The sequence below is a fragment of the Nannobrachium achirus genome (assembly GCF_963921795.1).
Source record: "Nannobrachium achirus genome assembly, chromosome: 5".
NCBI lineage: Eukaryota > Metazoa > Chordata > Actinopteri > Myctophiformes > Myctophidae > Nannobrachium > Nannobrachium achirus.
Window position 1 is genome coordinate 56,544,984 of NC_137814.1, and position 19,627 is coordinate 56,564,610.

General features: G+C 40.7%; 2 protein-coding genes across 7 annotated transcripts in view; one reads left to right on the forward strand and one right to left on the reverse strand.

Annotated features, from left to right (window-relative positions):
* LOC308285914 (coagulation factor XIII B chain-like) overlaps positions 1-19,627 on the reverse strand; it is a 263,356-nt gene that overhangs the window by 117,464 nt on the left and 126,265 nt on the right. The gene's annotated exons all lie outside the window — the stretch shown is intronic.
* Positions 1-19,627, forward strand: part of LOC308285792 (uncharacterized protein) — a 116,925-nt gene that overhangs the window by 38,100 nt on the left and 59,198 nt on the right. For 5 of the 6 annotated variants that reach the window (XR_013962083.1, XM_080726670.1, XM_080726671.1 and 2 more), the window contains exons 14-19: positions 14,764-14,955; positions 17,176-17,346; positions 17,883-18,077; positions 18,312-18,368; positions 18,872-19,063; positions 19,451-19,618. Coding sequence is in view for 5 of the 6 variants with exons in the window: in XM_080726670.1 (XP_080582796.1) it covers positions 14,764-14,955; positions 17,176-17,346; positions 17,883-18,077; positions 18,312-18,368; positions 18,872-19,063; positions 19,451-19,618 (975 nt within the window). In the remaining variant the exon portion in view is untranslated. The remainder of the gene's footprint in view (positions 1-14,763; positions 14,956-17,175; positions 17,347-17,882; positions 18,078-18,311; positions 18,369-18,871; positions 19,064-19,450; positions 19,619-19,627) is intronic. The other variant, XM_080726669.1, reaches the window with a different exon arrangement.

Below are 19,627 nucleotides of genomic sequence, written 5' to 3' on the forward strand. Positions count from 1 at the left end.
AAGATTTCGTGTTTTTATCATGTTCTATTCATTAGCTAGAAGCTGCTGAATATGGCCTAAAAAACAGCTCTTTGAGAACATAAAGCTGAGAAAAATGACATTATAGGCAGGCAGAAATCTCTCTTTAGCCTTTTATTGTTGGCTTCAGTAACATCACACCTATGATCAGTGGTTGTTTACAAACAAATTCAAAAAAATAAAAACAAGAAAAAGTGTTTTTTTACACACTTTTAGTGTGTAAGAGCAGTAAGAGCAGTGCAGAACATTGACACAGTGACATGAGATTCAGCCTGAATCCTGCTTCAGCTTTCAGGGTTCTCTTTATCTCACACTTTTTAGGTTGAAGTACAGTACAAATGATTGTCTAGTTTTACGGGGGGTGGGCTGTAAGGTCGCAAGTGAATGACCTAGCTTTTCATTCAGCCTGCACAGGGCCTGGGGCTCCAGTCTGCTGAACTCTGCACCCCTACCACGTACACAAGCCTATGGTCGATCTGTAAATTATACAAATACATAATTACTATAAAATACATGAAAAATAGTACACCTCCAAGCTCACAACGCGTCACAGCAGAATGGGTGGAGGTTGGGGGCCTAATATTTTCATCAAAAGGCTGTTTTAGAAATTCTCTAACATTCTATGCACTTCACTGCTTACCACACAAATATATATATAAACTATATATATAGTAATTATGTAAAAACAGCATTCATGGTCTGGAGAGGGCACTTTTTACAGATGGATAAAAGGGCAGGGGCTCCAGCCCCCTTTGATGTCTATGTGAGCATGTGTCTGGTGCTAAGTCTGCTTTACAGAAAAAAGGTTTTTGTTCTTTACCTATCCTTGTCCTTGGACGACTACGATGTGGCAATGAAGAAGTAGGCTCATCATCGTCGACTCATCATCTAAAATCATAGCCAGGAAATTATCAAAAGGTTTATATGTAAACAAATCAATTTACAATTTTGACATTTAGCAAATGACTTACAATAAGTTCATATGTAATACATAAAATGCAGATATAGTAAATAGTTACCATGCATTTACTGTCACAGTGAAATGCCCTTTATACCCTGTATGTATAATATATAAAATGTCACAATGCAACATAGCTCTGTTTACACAAAGCTGTACTCCCTCCAACTGTATATATGTTCCCCATTTTCAACAGTTTTTATTTGTAACGCTTTGGCAATGTAAACGTATGTTTTCTCATGCCAATAAAGCTCCTTTGAATTGAACTGAAAAGCTACATCATCAGCTACTGATGATGATGATGATGATGATGACGATAAAAAGAAACCTCTCCCTCTCTCACACACACACGCATCGTACGCACGCACACACAAACTAAGCCAATAAATCCTAAATTCCCATCAAATAATCCTAGTAGCTGTGCAGTGCACGTACACTACACGCTGTACGTGCACGCGCGTGATAGGAACTCCACGTGTGTCCTGTGTAGCGACAAAAACAAACGCATGCACGTGGATCCTAACTGCTTGGATCAAGTTACTGATCCGGTCCGGATACGGAAACATGTCTTGCATGTATGTGTACGTGTAAATAGCCGGATGCAGTAGGCGGGCTCTAGACCGGATCCCACTGGTTTATTCGCAATAGAGATCACTCAGACTAGGCTCGAGGCTTGTCACTCAAACCAGGCTTCCTCACGGATGCGATGGAAAGAAAGCCTGAAGCGATGTTTCACATACAGTATACATGCATGCACTGGAATTATGTCTTACCACTTTGGAAAGTAGAATCATGGCCTCTGTTCTCCAAGGGGTCTCTACGCGGAAGCCAGATCGTCGGCCAAATCGTCCAGTTAGTCTCTGCCTCTGTAGGCTACGTCTGGTGGTCTCTGCTGCGGTGGAGATGTGTGTCCACTGTCCCAGCACGGGGGTCTCCCTCTCAGGAACGAACGGCGGGGGTCTCCGAGTCCATATCGGGATATCAGGAGGCTCTTGATGCACTTTTTGACCCGGTTCTTCGCGACCAACGGCACCAAGAAATGGAATATGTTTCTCTTCAAAGCCAACGGCTACACTACAGGAATCTTTTTCTCTTCTTCTTCATCACATCATCATCATCATCATCATCATCACGACCACCACCACCATTCGCTGCTGGGTCACCAACGCGGGTAGGTTGTAATCCTAAAGTTTGTTGTCGAAACTTTCCTGCCGTGGATCTGCTGCTGTCTGCGACCCCGGCCGTGGGGTGGTGGGGGATGGTCGCTTTGCTTCGGCGGATTGATACTGAGCAGGGCCTAGTACTTGGCCTAATACATCTCAATATTCTAGTACTGCTAAATACTACTACCTACTACAATTACTATACTACTAATACTATAAAACAACTGATTTCCGACAAAATGATCGCTTTTACCAACGTTTCTCTCTCTCTTTCTCTACTAACAGCCCGCATAAAACAATATAGTCCCTCAAGGCTAGCAGCTAGGCAGGCGCAGAGTCGCTCTGGGCAGGCGGAGCCAGGACAGTCTGTTTACTTTTTTTTTTTTATGAACGGTTTCCGGCTGTCCTCAAAAGACCCCGACGACCAATTATAGATTCACAAGTTGCGCAAGGACCGCTTTTATCATAATCCATAAAAAACATCAAACGAACGAACGGCCGTATTGGCCGTCCTCACTCTCTAGAATTGGGGCGAACAGGAACGTCCAAAGCAGTATAAGAGTTAAGAAGTAGTGAAAATAGCAGATCTAACTCATAAAGCGGGACGAAGCGACGTGTTGTGAGCTTGCAGATCTGCTGTTTTCTCTAGTTGGGTCCCGACCAAAGAAGTTTGGGAACCACTGATTTAGCATTCTGGGTGGTTGCAACAGGTGTGTGTGTGTGTGTGTGTGTGTGTGTGTGTGTGTGTGTGTGTGTGTGTGTGTGTGTGTGTGTGTGTGTGCACGCGCGCACGCTCTTCCCAGGTTGGCAGAGGGAGAGCAGCGCCCAAGATTACAGCTTAGAGCCTTAGACAATATTGGCACTGGGTGAAAAATGGGTTACAAATTCACGGATTTCTTTTTTAAGAAGGAAATAATGGATGCTTGCCATCTGGTTATAAACAGCAGTATACACCTTCAGAGATGGTTATAAATAGCATTATACGCCTTCAGAGATAGCTACTGTATAGAAAGCATTATACACATTTAGATAGAGCTACTGTATAAAAAGCATTATACACCTTCAGAGATAGCTTCTGTATAAAAAGCATTAGGTATACACCTTCAGAGATAGCTATAAACAGCAGTATGTACCTTCAGAGATGGTTATAAACAAACACTTTCAGAGCCATGGTATTTAACCGTCACCTCTCTGGATTAAGCATCCAAACTGGTTGTTTGTCCTTCCAGGGTGATTCAGGTGGACCTCTGAAGTGTAAGAAGGATGGGATTCACTACGTGGCTGGTTTGGTGAGCTGGGGGTCTGGATGTGGTCAAAGGAACAAGCCTGGTGTCTACACCAATGTCCTCAGATATGTGGACTGGATTAATGAAACAATATCTGATGTTGAAAATTATGATAATAATTATGAACCTGATCTCCAGTAAGACGCCTATGGGCGAAAAGCGAGGTCGCCATGTCTTGGCCATCTGGCCAAAGGTATTTGGTTCTGTGGGCTAATGTGTCTGGCATCACATCTCCATATATGGCAATAAAAGGGATTTGTTCACTGTGATTATATAACAGTAAATAAGAATGGTTTATATTTGTAATATTTTAGTGATTTTTCTTTCTGGCCTATAGGCCATGTGAGAATTGAGTGGGTGGAGGTTGTGGTTTGGCAGCTAAGGAGTGTGTGCGCAAAGTTTGGCATGGATAAGGGCAACGGTGGCAGAGATATGAGTAGGGCAAAAGTGTGACGCTTGGTGACGTACAGACAGAGGGGCAGCCGGTGGAGGTTTATTATTATCTCACTACCTAATTCAAAATAATGGCGTACCACAAAAATAGTGTCTCTGTCCATCTGCAACTCCACGTTCATCGGTTGTTCAATTGTCCTAAAAAACATAATGCAAAAATCAATAACTGGTCACTTGGGACATGTGGGCACTTGGATAACTGGGCACCTGGATAACTGGGCACTACGGACATGTGGGCACTTGGAGAGGTGGGCACCGGGACAACTGGGCACTTGGAGGGGTGGACACCTGGACAACTGGGCACTTGAGACATGTGGGCACTTGGAGACGTGGGCATCTGGAAAACTGGGCACTTGGGACATGTGGACACTTAGAGAGGTGGGCACCTGGACAACTGGGCACTAGGGATATGTGGGCACTTGGCACCTAAACAACTGGGCACTAGGGACATGTGGGCACCTGGACAACTGGGTACATGGAGAGGTGGGCACCTGGACAACTGGGCACTAGGGACATGTGGGCACTTGGAGAGGTGGGCACCTGGACAACTGGGCACTATGTAGGCACTTGGAGAGGTGGGCACCTGAACAACTGGGCACTTGGGACATGTGGGCACTTGGATAGGTAGGCAGCCACCTTGACAACTGGGCACTTGAAACATGTGGGCACTTGGAGAGGTGGGCACCTTGACAACTGGGCACTAGGGACATGTGGGCACCTGGCCAACTGAGTACTAGGGGCATGTGTGCAAGGACTGACTGGAGATACATCTAGCCGATCTAGATGTGAGTGGCCCAAAGGGCCGCGAACTTCTAGTTGTTATTATTATTATTATTATTATTATTATTAGTACCCTTATTATTTAGAATGTGCCAGTCAGAAAACAAGAAAGGAATGTCCGGCTGAATATATTAGGGTATTCAGTTAACAGAGCACCTGTCCAATAAAAGCTTTCATATACAGTAGCCTATAATAGTGAAATGAAATACTAAAATATCTAAAAACACAGATTGAACACAAAAAATAACTCAGGATCGTGTTTATCGTGTCCCAAACAACAATAAAATAAGATCGGGTTGTCCCAGAGGTGAAGTATTCTTTTAAATCATTGCTGCATTGGACAAAAATGTCAAGTAGATTCAGATCACAGCTGGTAACACCATGCCTCCAATGTGGAGTGTCTGACTGGACTGAACGTGAACTGTTCAGGCTCTTCAAAACAAGAGAGAAGATGATGGTCTCCAAAAGCTCTTCACCATCTTTGTCAGAGGAGGAAGGGCGCAGGTTGATGGAAGACATGCTGAAGCCCCAACTTAAAGGTGATACACCATGAATTTTCACTTTTCCTATTTTAAAACCTTTTTTGGGGTCCCACTAGCACCTTCTATCCTCACAAAGTCCCATTTCTGACCATTGTGTCTTTCTCTGTTTTTGGGAAGGCAGAGGTTAAAAACATTCCACAGGTTCTCAGAACAGGCTGTCCTGATATGCTGCCGTCGCTGATGTCAGCGCCGGCACTCTACTAGCATTTGCCCTCCCCGCCCTTCAGGTCCAAAACAGAATAAGCAAGGTGTCAAAATCGCATATTAAATAACCTGCCACAAATGCATGTCCAAGAAGCAAACAATCAACTAATGTCAGATTCACATACACAAGTGTACTAGTTATATTTTCTAATTAGGTGCTTCTGAATTGTTCCAGTGTGTTTGTGTCAGTGTAATCCATGCCGTTTGTGCACTGTGTTTGTCTGTTGACGACTAGTCGCAACGCTTCCATGTTCACACTGCTACTAGCTGGATCTGCGTGAGCTGTGCCTCCCCAAGTGGATGATCCGTTGATTTTGAATCTGTTCGCGACACTGACTCACCACTCAGTCAGTACTCTGTGTCTCGCGACTGCGAACCGGATTGCATCATTCATTTAAAAGAGCCGTTCAAGAGAACCGAATTGTTCGCGAACGTCTCATCTCTACTGCCGACGGGGCAGCGTCTTCTATCGTTGTGCATGCAGTGCTGTGCGGTAACGTTATGTTACGTGCGTAGTGCTCGCACCGAAAACACAGTGTATCGTGATAACCCTGCTATTGTACAGTGACCATAAACATCTTATCTTATTATAGGTGATTCTGCTAGCCCTGCTAACCCTTACCAATACCATTCTGTATGGAACAATGAGCAATATGAAGAGGCTTATTATAGATCATTATTTCCTTTAGGATTAGCCTAAATCATGTTTCATGTTACAGTAGGTGTAATACTGTAGCCTAATTCAAGTGTAGGACCTGTAGTGTATTGCGTGTCTGTGTCTAAATGCAGTTTTCTTGCTGCGACGCTCACAACGCGTCGCAGCACGATGCATTGTGAGCTTGGAGGCCGACTGCTACAGTAGTAGCAGTCTACTGTACACAAGGCAATAAAACAGTTAAACTAGCAGACAATTGTAAAGTTAAGCAAAACAATAAATCTGTAACTTTCCATTAAGTGTCACAGATTGGCTGAGGTTGCTTTCATGTTATATCCTATACAGCACATGTCAGGTTGATAGATGAGATGGATGATGTCACCCCTGTCCTACCACGACCTGGGAGTGGACCTCCAATAGACCATATGTCAAATCCCGCCCCATTTTGCTCTTGTTACTAGGTGGGTCGAAACAACCAGGGCAGATTCTTTTATAATGGAAGTGGATGGGGGGGAAAAAAAATTCACAGCCTCATTATAGCTATTTAAAGTAGGCCTACCAAAAGAAACACATCTACGTGATATTAATAAAAAGGGAAGAAAAAAGTACAGTAGTTACATTGCAACATAGTTCGGCTCTTTTGTTGGCTAGCGACGCAATGCTTCGGTCTACCTGTGAGCTGATTATTGAAGCTGTAGGTGGTCCGATGGTCGGCGTTGTTTACCGCGATCGCCGCCGTTGTTTTCCGCCGATGTATTCAATGTAATCCAATGCAGATGGCCAACTTTAAGACCCCCTTTCTCTGAATCTATGCTTTTCTGGAAGCGGACAGCCTTTATTCGCGGCCAAATAGCCGAAATAATGTGCTTCTAACAATAACATTAGCCTAGAGGTAATGGAAGCCAAGGCCTTCCGGCGCATAGTGATGACACGCACGGAAGTCATCGTGCACATCACGGCTGCGCAGGTCTTGCATATACATAGCCCCTTTACGTTTTTTTACCATATCGATACCTTACATATATTATTATGCCAACAAACCATTCAAAGCATTAGTCACCATTGTGTCATAAAAAAAACTAAATAAAGTTAAAATTGGACCTATATCTGTAAAGAAATTGCACCATTAGAGAAATTGAATTGAATTAAAGCTGCACTATGTAACTTTCCTTTTCTTATTTGCACACAGCCCACAGGGTTAATTTTGACGGCAAAATTAGATTTAGTTTTTGTCATATTTAGGTCATCTGAAATGTTTTAGTTTCAGTCTAGTTTTTGTTGACTATCATAACATTTTTGTCGACTAAATTGTCGACTACAGTTGTTTTTTTGAAGGGCCTGATGTTACACTTGGTAGATCTGCTATTTTAAGCGCGCAACACTAACTAAACTAAACTACTGTATTTTAGTTATTGGCTTAGTCTAGTTTTTATTTTTGAAATCATTAAAGCTATACTGTGTAAGTTGCTCAACTTGTGGTCAGTAGCTCTATAGCAAACCTCGGTCACGTCCGCGTCTTTCGGCCGTTTTTCGGTTCTCACACCCCCGCGTCTGCCTCCACCTCGCCGAGATCTATCTTTTGAGGGGTCCCTGGTTCCTGTGCGTTCAGCCATTCCGGAGATACACTCCTTCACCCATGCTTCACCGTGCACCCGAGTATAGAGACACACGGGAGACTACAAATATGGCCGTCCTAGCGACCCCACTCCAAGATGCGCTGTGACTGGCCGGCAGTGTATAACCCTCGCTGTGATTGGCCGGTAGTATGATGACATCATTTTGCCGCGAAATTCTCCCCCCCTCACGGCTCATAGAAAACATATAAAGAGAAGGCTTTTGAAGCTGAAAATAACGGAGTGGGGGTTCTAAAACTTTAGCGATTTAACAGTTAGGACCATTTTAAGATTTGTTTTATAAAAAAAGTTACATGGTATAACTTTAACATGTTTTAGTTTAACCTAGTTTTTATTTAGTGTGTGTCAGTGAAAAAATGTAGTCTGCGTACATTTTCCATCATAGTCAAAATGTACACTGCTTCAGGCATCAGACACATGATACAAATTTGAATTGAATAAACTTTGTCTAAAAAAATACATCCAGACAGACATTCATTGTTCTACTTTGTAATCTTATCCATGTACTGTAGGTTGTTCCCCGATATTACATGCATTATGTAAGTAGGCCTATTAGGTTTTTTGTATATTCTTTAAAGACACGGTGCCATGATTGGTGTGTTTGACAGACATCACCAAAGACCAATCAGAAGCCGCGGTTGTATTCAAACGAGTTCTACAGTCCACTTCCACTTGGAGATACGAGGCTTTCCAGACTGTGATGCGGAGAGAGAATACACCACCAGTTCATTAAAGGGGAGGACACACTGGACGCGGGCGGCTGCACAGCATCGCGTCGCGGTATCGACGCACGTGAAGTGCCACGCGGTAACCCCAACTGGATGTGACGCGCTGCCACACAGCACATCCATTTCCCCCGGTGGGAAAAACCATGGGAGAACATGTTCACCGCACGGCAACGCTGGACAAATAGAACAGCAGCGTATCAGTGCGGCAGGCGAGGGGTCAGGGGTCTTCTGGTAAATTATGTCACCATAGTCCAGTACATGGAATAACAGCTGCTAAGCAATATGTTTTCTTATTTTTAAAATAAAACAACTGATTGATCTGTACAATCATTTAAGACTGATGTTTATTTTAGTTCTAATGAAATCAATGTCAGGATAAAAAGTAAGCTCAGAATCCAACCAAAGTCAGAGGTCCCAGAGTCAACAGAATAGAGGGGGGACTTGTTATTTGAAACTCTGTGTTTGTTAAATGAACAAACATGGAGGTATACATTTCACAAATTGATCTACAAGTAGAATCGATCAGGTGGAAAGAATTATCTGCAGATCATTTTTAAAGGTTTCATTTGTACATTTAAAAACTAAAATAAGGTTTAGGCTAGGTGTGTGTGTGTGTGTGTGTGTGTGTGTGTGTGTGTGTGTGTGTGTGTGTGTGTGTGTGTGTGTGTGTGTGTGTGTGTGTGTGTGAGTGTGTGAGTGTGTGTATATATATATATGTGTGTATAATTAAAACAAGTTGATATCCCACGTAGCATTAAGCTCTAATAAATAAATTAAAACCAATTCCTCTCAAAGAAATACTAATACAAGTTCAACTTTGACAATGATTAACTTGTATAGTGATCAGAAGCAGGCCCACATATTGACAGTCATTCTGTGAAGCACCTTGTACTCTGCTGTTGTTGGACTGAAATAGCTCCCAACAAAAATGTACTTTAGATGTCTTCATTTTGTTCTTCTCGGTTTCTTTCTTGAGGCATTAAATGGTAAGAACATTTTGTTAGTGGATAACTCTTTAAAATGATTTGTGAATGGAAATCGACCAACAAAATCAAACAAAGCTAGCTGAAACCTATGGCTGGTAGATAAATAGAAATAGTGTTTGATAATGTTTAGAAATGTTGTTGATTCTGGATCAATGCTTAAATGCAAATACTGACTCCAATGTTTGAACCCCGAACATGCGCAGCAATGTGTCTTTTCTTTCTTTAGTTTTTTGTTTTCTTTGTTTTTGTTTTCTCTCTCCATTTGACATTTTCCATCTTATCTCTGTTTTGTAAAAGGGTAGGCATAATAAGCTATGACTTCAGCCTATACTGTACTTTTTGGTCAGAAATGTGGTTTATTTTTCTGTAAGACTAGTTTTTCTTGTATTTAGCATGAAACATTTGATACCACAAAACGGACTAAAATAAGCAAAAAAAAAAGAAAAAAAAAAGCTTAATTGCTTGTACCCTTACAATTGATGCTTGTGGATCTATATTCATGTTAGATTTTATATTTGTAATGGATTATGTAACTGGTGCCATGGCATTAGTCCGAAGGTTCATTAGTCAGAATTTGTTAAGAATACTATGCCTAACATTAAGCCTAATAGTCCGGGAGCCAGCCCAGCCCTCTGAATGTTCTCTGCTAACTTTTTTTCACTATTATTTCCTGTTGGCATATACCTTGGGCCATCACAAGTTCATACTGAACACCCCCAACTTGGGGCCGTTTGGTCTCAGGGCTGTTTTGGTACATTCATTATGTAAATGTATATAATAATTCACTAGAATTACATACATTGTCACACATGTATGACATTTGGCATGGAGTATCCTGACACATATAGGGGTAAGTAGCAGAATAGGATTCTGGTGCTTGCTACCATTGTATTTTATGATATCACTCATTGGATTTTCAGTCAGTAGCTTTACAGAAGCCAAGAATCTAACAATGGGTTCACAAATACTGCTATTTAAAGTTATAAACATGAGAAATGAATACTAGCAGGGAAGCAAATGTTTTGAAATGGTATTCAAAAATATGTTTTATGTTTGATATGCACAAAATAGCTTGTTGCAAATTTGCAATACAATAATAATACAGTAACACAGTATAGCAAATACATGTGAAACAAAATGTACTGTAAAAACAGACCAAGTAAATACACGGTAAATATAGAAAATGGAATAAATCACAAATAAAGTCAATGACAAGGGGCAGCAGAGTCCTTGTTTTCCTCTTTTTTCATCATTTGACATACAAAGAGAAAATCAAACCTTGGTTCGAAGTAGAGCGGTGAATCTGAGCAGCTATACCCTGTGTGTGTGTGTGTGTGTGTGTGTGTGTGTGTGTGTGTGTGTGTGTGTGTGTGTGTGTGTGTGTGTGTGTGTGTGTGTGTGTGTGTGTGTGTGTGTGTGTCTAGTCTGCAAACAGTGCCCTTCTCAATCTGTTCCTGTCTGTACAGTATGCCTACAGTACTGTTGTGGCTAGGCTGCACAACAGTGCCCTCTGGTCACCCAGCATCATTGCTGTACCTTACTGTACTGTACCTTACTATACTGTACCTTACTGTACTGTACTGTACTGTACTGTACTGTACTGTACTGTACTGTACTGTACTATACTGTACTGTACTGTACTGTACTGTACTGTACTGTACTGTACTGTACCTTACTGTGCTGTGCCTTACTGTATCTTACTGTACTGTATCTTCCTGTATTGTACCTTACTGTACTGTACTGTACTTTACTTTACCTTACTGTACTGTACCGTACCTTACTGCACTGTACCTTACTGCACTGTACCTTACTGTACAAGTAAATTGTTTAAGAAGCGCTGAGCCACACTGTGTGTGTGTTGTGGGATTTCTGTTCTAGATCTATGAATTCTATATGTTCTAGATCTATGTTTTTGATTATATGTGTTCTAGATCTATATACATTCTATGTGTTTTAGAGATACTTAGAAGGCCCATCATCTCCATTGAGTATGGTCAAGCCTACAGGATAGAAGCAGGTCTAGCTGGAGACATTTCTAAAACACTTCTACTGTACCTGAGCTCTCTTCAAACCATGAAGAAACTGATGTGAGGGCAATCATACATGGGCAACTGGCGGCCCGGGGGCCACATGCGGCCCCCACCTTCACTTAATGCGGCCCACAGGTTGATACCGGAATCATAGGCGGACTTTGCCATTTGCCCTAGGGGGGGCAGGCTTGAGCAGCAACATGCCAATTGTCAACCAACCCCTCAACACTAACTTATCACACTGTCCAACTACTGTTATTCATTGTGTCCACCAGACCACTAGTGTACCAAATAAAACACAAGTACAATTATGTGTGGTTAGAGCAGTGTCATTTTACAAATTGTGTTCATTATTAAGTAAAATAGCTACTTTCATTATTGGAAACACAGTTGTAGCTTACAAGAAATGCCAATAAGAATAAACCATTTGATAATCTCAGCTATAATTTCTAAATGGTTACAAAACATTTTGTTTGATGCAGGACAATAATTATTGTAATTTCATTTATTTTAAGTAATGAACAATAAGGGAATATCAGTGAATAATAAATACAAAAAATATATTTTTACATTTTAAACCCCTTTTTAATTATGTTTCAAGCCTAATATGTGTAATCTTTGTGTACAGTTCGGATATTGCAGGTATGTTCAGGTATATTCATAGTCTGACAACCCCCATTCTTAGCAATGCTATCTTCAGACAGAGAGGCTCTGATCACTTAACATTCCAATCAATCAACTTATTGTTGCCAGCTGGTCTCTGTGTGATGGGGAGAAACCAGTGACTATTAGTTGGTTAATTCTTTAAAAAGTCATAACTCTTGACAAGAATGGGCTAGAGACTTTGTTTTCCTAAATGCTCAGAAATGCCTGGGGGGTGCAGTGCACCCCTGCACCCCCATAAAGTCCGCCTATGACCGGAATACTGATATATTATTGATTTCAGCTGTTATAATTCCAAACATGACCTGCTTTAATTCTGTCAGTCTATATTAGTAGCTTAATGACTAGTATAGTAGTATTAAAATGTCTTCTTTTATGTCCAGCGTATTTGTATTTAGGTTAATAAAGTTAACATGAGTATATAACTAAATGCGTTTGAAATTAAATCAAAATGTTACATTTCAGGATTCCAATTAAAAAATAAAACAAATAATTCAGGATTCCAATTCAAAAGAAGCAAAAATAGCCCATCTACAAGCTCAAAACGCATCGCAGCACGATGCGTTTTGAGCTTGTAGATCTGCTATTTTTACTTTTGTATGAGATACTAGAATGACAAAGTAGGACGTAGCAATATGCAATGTGGCCCTCTGGAGTGAAGGTGGAAATATAGTGGCCCTCGCCATCATCAAAGTTGCCCACCCCTGATCTACATCAATCATATCCAAAACACAATGCCTCACATCAAAACTGTCAGAGTCAGAGCAAAAGACACTGGCATTTTCTTCATTCTCCTCTATTATGCCAAATCCTTCACCGTAGACATCATATTTCACATGGGATATAAGCTGATTAATATCAACCAGCTGGCTTTCACTGGTGCTGACTGCACCTCTGGATTCAAAGGCAAAGGAAAGGTGCGACTAATCAAGCTTCAATCAGCATTCAAGTTCATGCCGATCTTTGCTGCAGTGGAGAACTCTTGGGAGCTTGATGAGCTTGTGATAACTGTTGTTGAAGAGTTCACCTGTCGCCTCTATGGCTTTGGTCCTCGGGTAAAGCAATCTAACGCATGTCAATAAAGCAAGAGAGATTAAGATGAAGAAAATGTGTGGCTCAAGCCTCGAGCTTCGACCAGGTCTCCATTGACCTCTCAACGTTTCCGCCCTGCAAGAGTGTGCTCTTTCAGCACATCAAAAGAGTAAACTTTCAGACATGCATCTGGGAGAGGGCTCATGAGAACAACCCAGAAATTCCATCATCTCTTGACCATGGGTTTCACCTGAACTCAGAAAATGGTAAACTAAAGCCTCTGTGGTTTGAAGGTGACGTCATCCCTAAAGCCCTCATTGATACATTGTTTGAAGAGGGGACAGACGAGTATGACCTATAGAAGAAATTCATTCAAATATTAATGAGGAAGATGAATAGGCCTATGATGATGATGATGATGATGATGAATAAACATGAAGCAGATAACACGATGTACTGGATGGGTGAATTATTAGGCATGACATAACCACTCTTTTTGCAATTAGTTTTTTCTTTGTATGTCAAAAGAGTAAAACAAGGACTCTGCTGCCCCTTGTCATTGACTTTATTTGTCGTTTATTCCATTTTCTATATTTACAGTGTATTTACTTGTTCTGTTGTTACATGTATTTGCTATACTGTATTACTGTATTATTATTGTATTGCAACAAGCTATTTTGTGCATATCAAACATAAAACATATTTTTGAATACCATTTCAAAACATTTGCTTCCCTGCTAGTATTCATTTCTCATGTTTATAACTCCAAATAGCAGTATTTGTGAACCCATTGTTAGATTCTAGGCTTCTGTAAAGCTACTGACTGAAAATCCAATTTTCTCTGATTTGAGGTATAGTGTCATATTTTGACTACACAAATGGTAATGTTCAAGATACTAAGATCATCTTGGGCTCAAATTGTAGCTTATGCATGTGGGAGGTTTTCTATATAGAGGAGAGGTAGTTATATTCACCATAAAGTGCTTGAAAATAATCCTATTTGATGAGGAATTGTCAAGCGGACAGCATTTTTTGGGTGTTTCTGTGGATGTTCTGGGTGATATCCTAAAATACAATGGTAGCAATCACCAGAATCCTATTCTGCTACTTACCCCTATGTGTCAGGATACTCCATGCCAAATTTCATACATGTGTGACAATGTATGTAATTCTAGTGAATTATTATATACATTTACATAATTAATGTACCAAAAAATGGGTTTTGGGGCCCCTGAGACCAAACGGCCCGAGTTGGGGGTGTTCAGTATGAACTTGTGATGGCCCAAGGTATATGCCAACAGGAAATAATAGTGAAAAAAAGTTAGCAGAGAACATTCAGAGGGCTGGGCTGGCTCCTGGACAATTCGGACTAATGAACCTTCGGACTGATGAACCTTCGGACTTATGGGCAGACTATCTCTAGTCCCATGTGGGTACTTTAGATGTCTTCATTTTGTTCCTCTTTTTGTTCTTCTTGGTTTCTTTCTTTAAGTGCATAAGGTTGCTCAGGATAGGGAACTCTGGAAACCTCAATTAAACTGATGCCCCAGGTTGAAGATGGATGGATGGCTGGGTGGATGGACCAAATAACACAATGAATAAAGAACATTGTAATTATTATTCCATTTTAGGGCAAAGGGAGAAAAGAGGCTGCCGTTCTCCCGAAGTGGAGGGAGGGTTTTTTGCACCAGAGAAAGAGACGTATCCTCATGGAGCAACAATTCATTACAGGTGTGACCAGCGACATAAACCTAACGCTGAGGGGTGGTGGGCAACAAGCTCATGTCAAGATGGCAACTGGGCACATACACCACAATGTATAGGTAAGTGTAAATACAAGGTATTTTTGCATTGTGTTTTATTGTGTGTGTGTGTCTCTGTCTGTCTGTCTGTCTGTCTGTCTGCCTGCCTGCCTGTCTGTCTGTCTGTCTGTCTGTCTGTCTGTCTGTCTGTCTGTCTGTCTGTCTGTCTGTCTGTCTGCCCAACTAATTATCATATATTTAAGGCCCTAACCGGCCCGAATATATATATATATATATATATATATATATATATATATATATATCGCTTCAACCCCCAAAAAATGGCTATAATTGCGACCGAAGGTCGCATTATACCCTGAAAAGAATCTCGTAGCTTGTCTGACTGTCAGTATTGTCTGACTGTCAGTACAGGAAGTGATGTCACGTGATGTCAGTGAGTCACAGTGATGTGGTACAGAATGACTCATATATGGGCATAAAAAGGATGTCACGTGACATCACTTCCTGTACTGACAGTCAGACAAGCTACGAGATTTCTCAGGGTATAAAAGTCCATATATGGTCATTCCCAGAAAAAGAAAAAAACCTTTTATGCCCATACATGGAGATTTCTGATGTCATAAATCCCAGGCCGAAAATGAGAATATTAGGGTACCCCGTTATGCCCATATATGGAGATCCACAGGCATCAAACCAAGGCCCTAACTCACCAAGGCCCTCCTTGTTGTTTCTAACTAACGTACGTTTTATGCCCATATATGAAGATTCCTATATTGTCAATATTAAGGACATTATTAAGGATATTATGTTATCAATATTAAGGACATAAATGGGAATGCCCAAGCTACAATGCATCAAGCAGTGTTATTACATGAACTTAATGGTATGGACAATTACATCAAAATAAAGATATAGCTGCAAGCAGCGATAAAGTGCAAGCCAGGACAAAGTATGAAAGGGAAAAAACTGCGGAAAAAAGCAGGAAAAGCAAGAAAAGTGGGAAAAGAAATCAAAGAAAAACTAGAAGCAGTGTTCTTCCGAGAACAGATCTCCGGCCAGTCAGGTAGGTTTTTTTGGCCTCCTGGTGGCGCTATAATAGGCCAATGTGAAATGGGTGCCACGTTTTCTTGCAGCTATATTTATTATTATTATTATTATTATTATTATTATTACCCTTATAAAAAATAAAAAAGTGCACTTCATAGGCATGTTAAAGGTTGTTAGATTGTGTGTAGAATGTTTCATGCAAATTGCTCAAAAATCGTGTTTAAGCTCAAAATGATGAAAGCAAGTTGCATGTTTACAAGCCAAACGAGGCATGACTTATGCCAATTTTCAAACGCTTCGTATAGCGCCCCCCCTTTGGCCAATTGGAATAAGATTGGTTTCAGTGTTTGGACTAACCCTCTACATCTTTGCCAAATGTCATGATATGTGACTTTGCATGTATGATTTAGAGGCAGAAGAATAATTTGCATAAAACTGCAATATTCATTGAATTACCGTATTAAAAAATTATTTCACGTACAAACTTCTTACCCCATAGCCTGAGTAGGTATTGGTCCAAATTTCATGTAAAAACTTTCTGTGCGCATGACGCGAAAATCCCAGGAGGAGATAGATTTTTACAGTTTTTCATATAATTCAAAATGGTGGAAGATCTAAAGGTCAGAGGTCAAAAGTCAGAGTGTCAAAGTCGTTTGGCATGAGGAGACGCATATTATGTGTGTCCAGGTTTCATGGCTGTACGTCAAACAGAGCATGAGCTATACCTGTTCAAAGTTTGCACTTTCAAAGGCTTCCTACAGCTTCCTACCTTTGGCCATTTTTTGCTAAAAGTAATAGCACACGTCTCCACAGTAAGCTGAACACAGTGATTTTTGAATGGTGATTTTCGGTGTAAGTATGTAGGAGTAGAAAGGTGCCAACATTTTGAGGAGAACTTATATAGTATGACTGACTGACTGACTGTTAGATAAATAATGAGGATAACATACGTGTGCTCGCTTTCAGCGAGCCCACAATTATTATAATTAATTACTTACAACTTGCCTTTACGGAGGGAGGAACTATGGGGGAGAGGGACTGAAGTCGATAGTGAAATGTTGTTGTCTATTAGAGTGACACACTCACTCACTGACAGACATGAGGTGGCTGCTTTGATACTAACTGAGAACTGACGGTCGCAACAATCAATGACAAAAGGTCTGTGACTGAGATACCCTGTGGCTGCCGAATGAACATGGTAAATAAAATGAGTTGCAAATGCTTTCTCTTCAGGTCTAAAAGATTGCCTTGGCCCAGAGATCCCCAATGCACACTACCCTCGCAGGTCATACAAGGATGGTGAAACGATTAGGATTAAGTGTGATGAAGGGTATGAAATCGGTGATGACATTCTCACTGCTACATGCAGACAAGGATACTGGACATCACTTCCAATCTGTTACAGTAAGCCTATGAGATGTTTGAACAGGTAGTTGTTAAAGGTAGGATAAGTGATTTTCTATTAACATTGCTTGTGTCTCCATGTCTCTCCAGCTCTTTGTTTAAACAGAAAATGCAGTTTCAGGTCGGGATACCAATTTTATCCAATTAGAATAGAGACCTTAAACAGGATACAGATTAAACAAGTGGAATTGGAAGTGATGACAAATAAATGACAAAACTGGAACTGAAACACTATTAAAACAAAATAAGCAGATACATGGATACTCTCTTCTGATTGGCTGGCATTTTGTCACCTACTGTACCTGAAAAAATCCCCGTTTATTAAAGAGCTGGAGAGACAGGGAGACCAGTAGCAATTATTATTATCAGAAAAGAGTGCTTTTGCCTTTTTACAAAATAAAACTCAACCATAGAATATCACTTACCATACCTTAATCTATGTGTTAGTTTAATGTTTTAAAATTCAAATCCCTGTGAAGTGTTTTTAACTTTATCTTTTTTGTTCTCCTCTCCGTAATTAACATATTCATTCACAGAGGATGTATTTGGATGCACACAGCCTGATGAAATACCTCATGCAGTAATCATGCATGAATACCAGACCATGTTTCCTGATGAGAAGACCTTATCATATGAATGTAAAAAAGGATATTCTGTTGCACAAGGCAAAAGCAAATCCATTATGTGTGTTCTTGGTTTGTGGGATTGGGATTTGGTTGCACCATGTGACAGTAAGTGCACATTTTATGAACATGAATGAATAACTCTTTTAAATCATTTAGGAATGGAAATAGACTTACAAAACCAAACAAAGCTAGGTGAAACCTCGTAGATAAATAGAAATAGTGTTTAATAATGTTTAGAAATGTTGTTCGTATACAGTTGCTAATTCTGGGTAAATGCTCGCTTGTACCCCTAAAATGCTTGTAGCTAGATTAATTTTTATATCTGTCACCTTCTTGCAGGAGATTCTGCGCCTGGTGTCTCAACCCCAACTGGGACTGGACATGCACTTGTGCCAAGTAATACATAAGTATTATGTATTGTTTAACTAGAGTAATAGATTACATAACGCTCTCCTCTGCTCTCTAGTCCCATGTGTGCAAATGCATTGAAAGAGCCTGTAAACAGGAAATGCCTCCGTTTAGGGTATTTAGAAAGACCTCTGTTTTTTATTTATTTAACGTGGCTTGTATGTGGCCAACTCGATAAATGAATGTCCGGACAAGGTACAGCCTGGGTACAGAGCAGAGAAGATACAGCCATTTGGAAGCACTGTTATGCCACATTTTACATCACACTGTGGATATAGCCTACATTGTACACATTCTGTTTCTCACTGAATAGTGAGTGATCTATTCAAATGTTTTGAAATATTTTAAAGCACATATTGATGGTCATGTTTTTGAAGCACTCATATTCTGCTGTTGGACTGAATTAGCACCTAACAAAATAGTAAATGATCTTTATTTATTTTTCTGGATTTCTTTCAAAATTAGAATTTGTAAAACCTTTTCTGTTTCAGGTCAAAGAGGGGAAACAGATTGTCCTGCTCCCAAACTGGAGGGTGGGTTTTTTGCACCAGAGAAAGGGTCCTATCCTCATGAAGCAACAATTCATTACAGGTGTGACCAGGGACGTAAACCTAACGTAGAGGGGTGGTGGGCAACAAGCTCATGTCAAAATGGCAGCTGGACACAGACACCACAATGCATAGGTAAGTGTGCCATATACTGTATGCTGGAATTCTATCTAAATACACACACACACACACACACACACACACACACACACACACACACACACACACACACACACACACACACACACACACACACTCACACGTGTATTTCTTCTGCACTAGTACTTCAATTGATTGAAGTACTGTGTATCACATGGTAGCAGTGAGCATATTCACATTGTTGTACATCATAATCAAGGGTGGGCATAAGCCACCCTGTGGCCCCTAATGTTACAGTACATGTATGTGGAATATCAGCCAGATCGAGAAAGGAGCGTTCATTTTTCGAGTGTTCTTTTGTCGACGCCACGGCCCGACCGGGCGCCAATGAAATCTAAAATTGCAAATGCTATTTCTTTTCAGATGAATACGATTGCCTTAACCCAAAGATCCCCAATGCACAATGCACACCTCCTCCATATGAGAATGGAAAACAGATTATGATTAAGTGTAATGAAGGCTATACACTCAGTGGAAGTGTCAGTACAACATGTAGAGATGGAAGCTGGACATCACCTCCAATCTGTGAAAGTAAGCCTA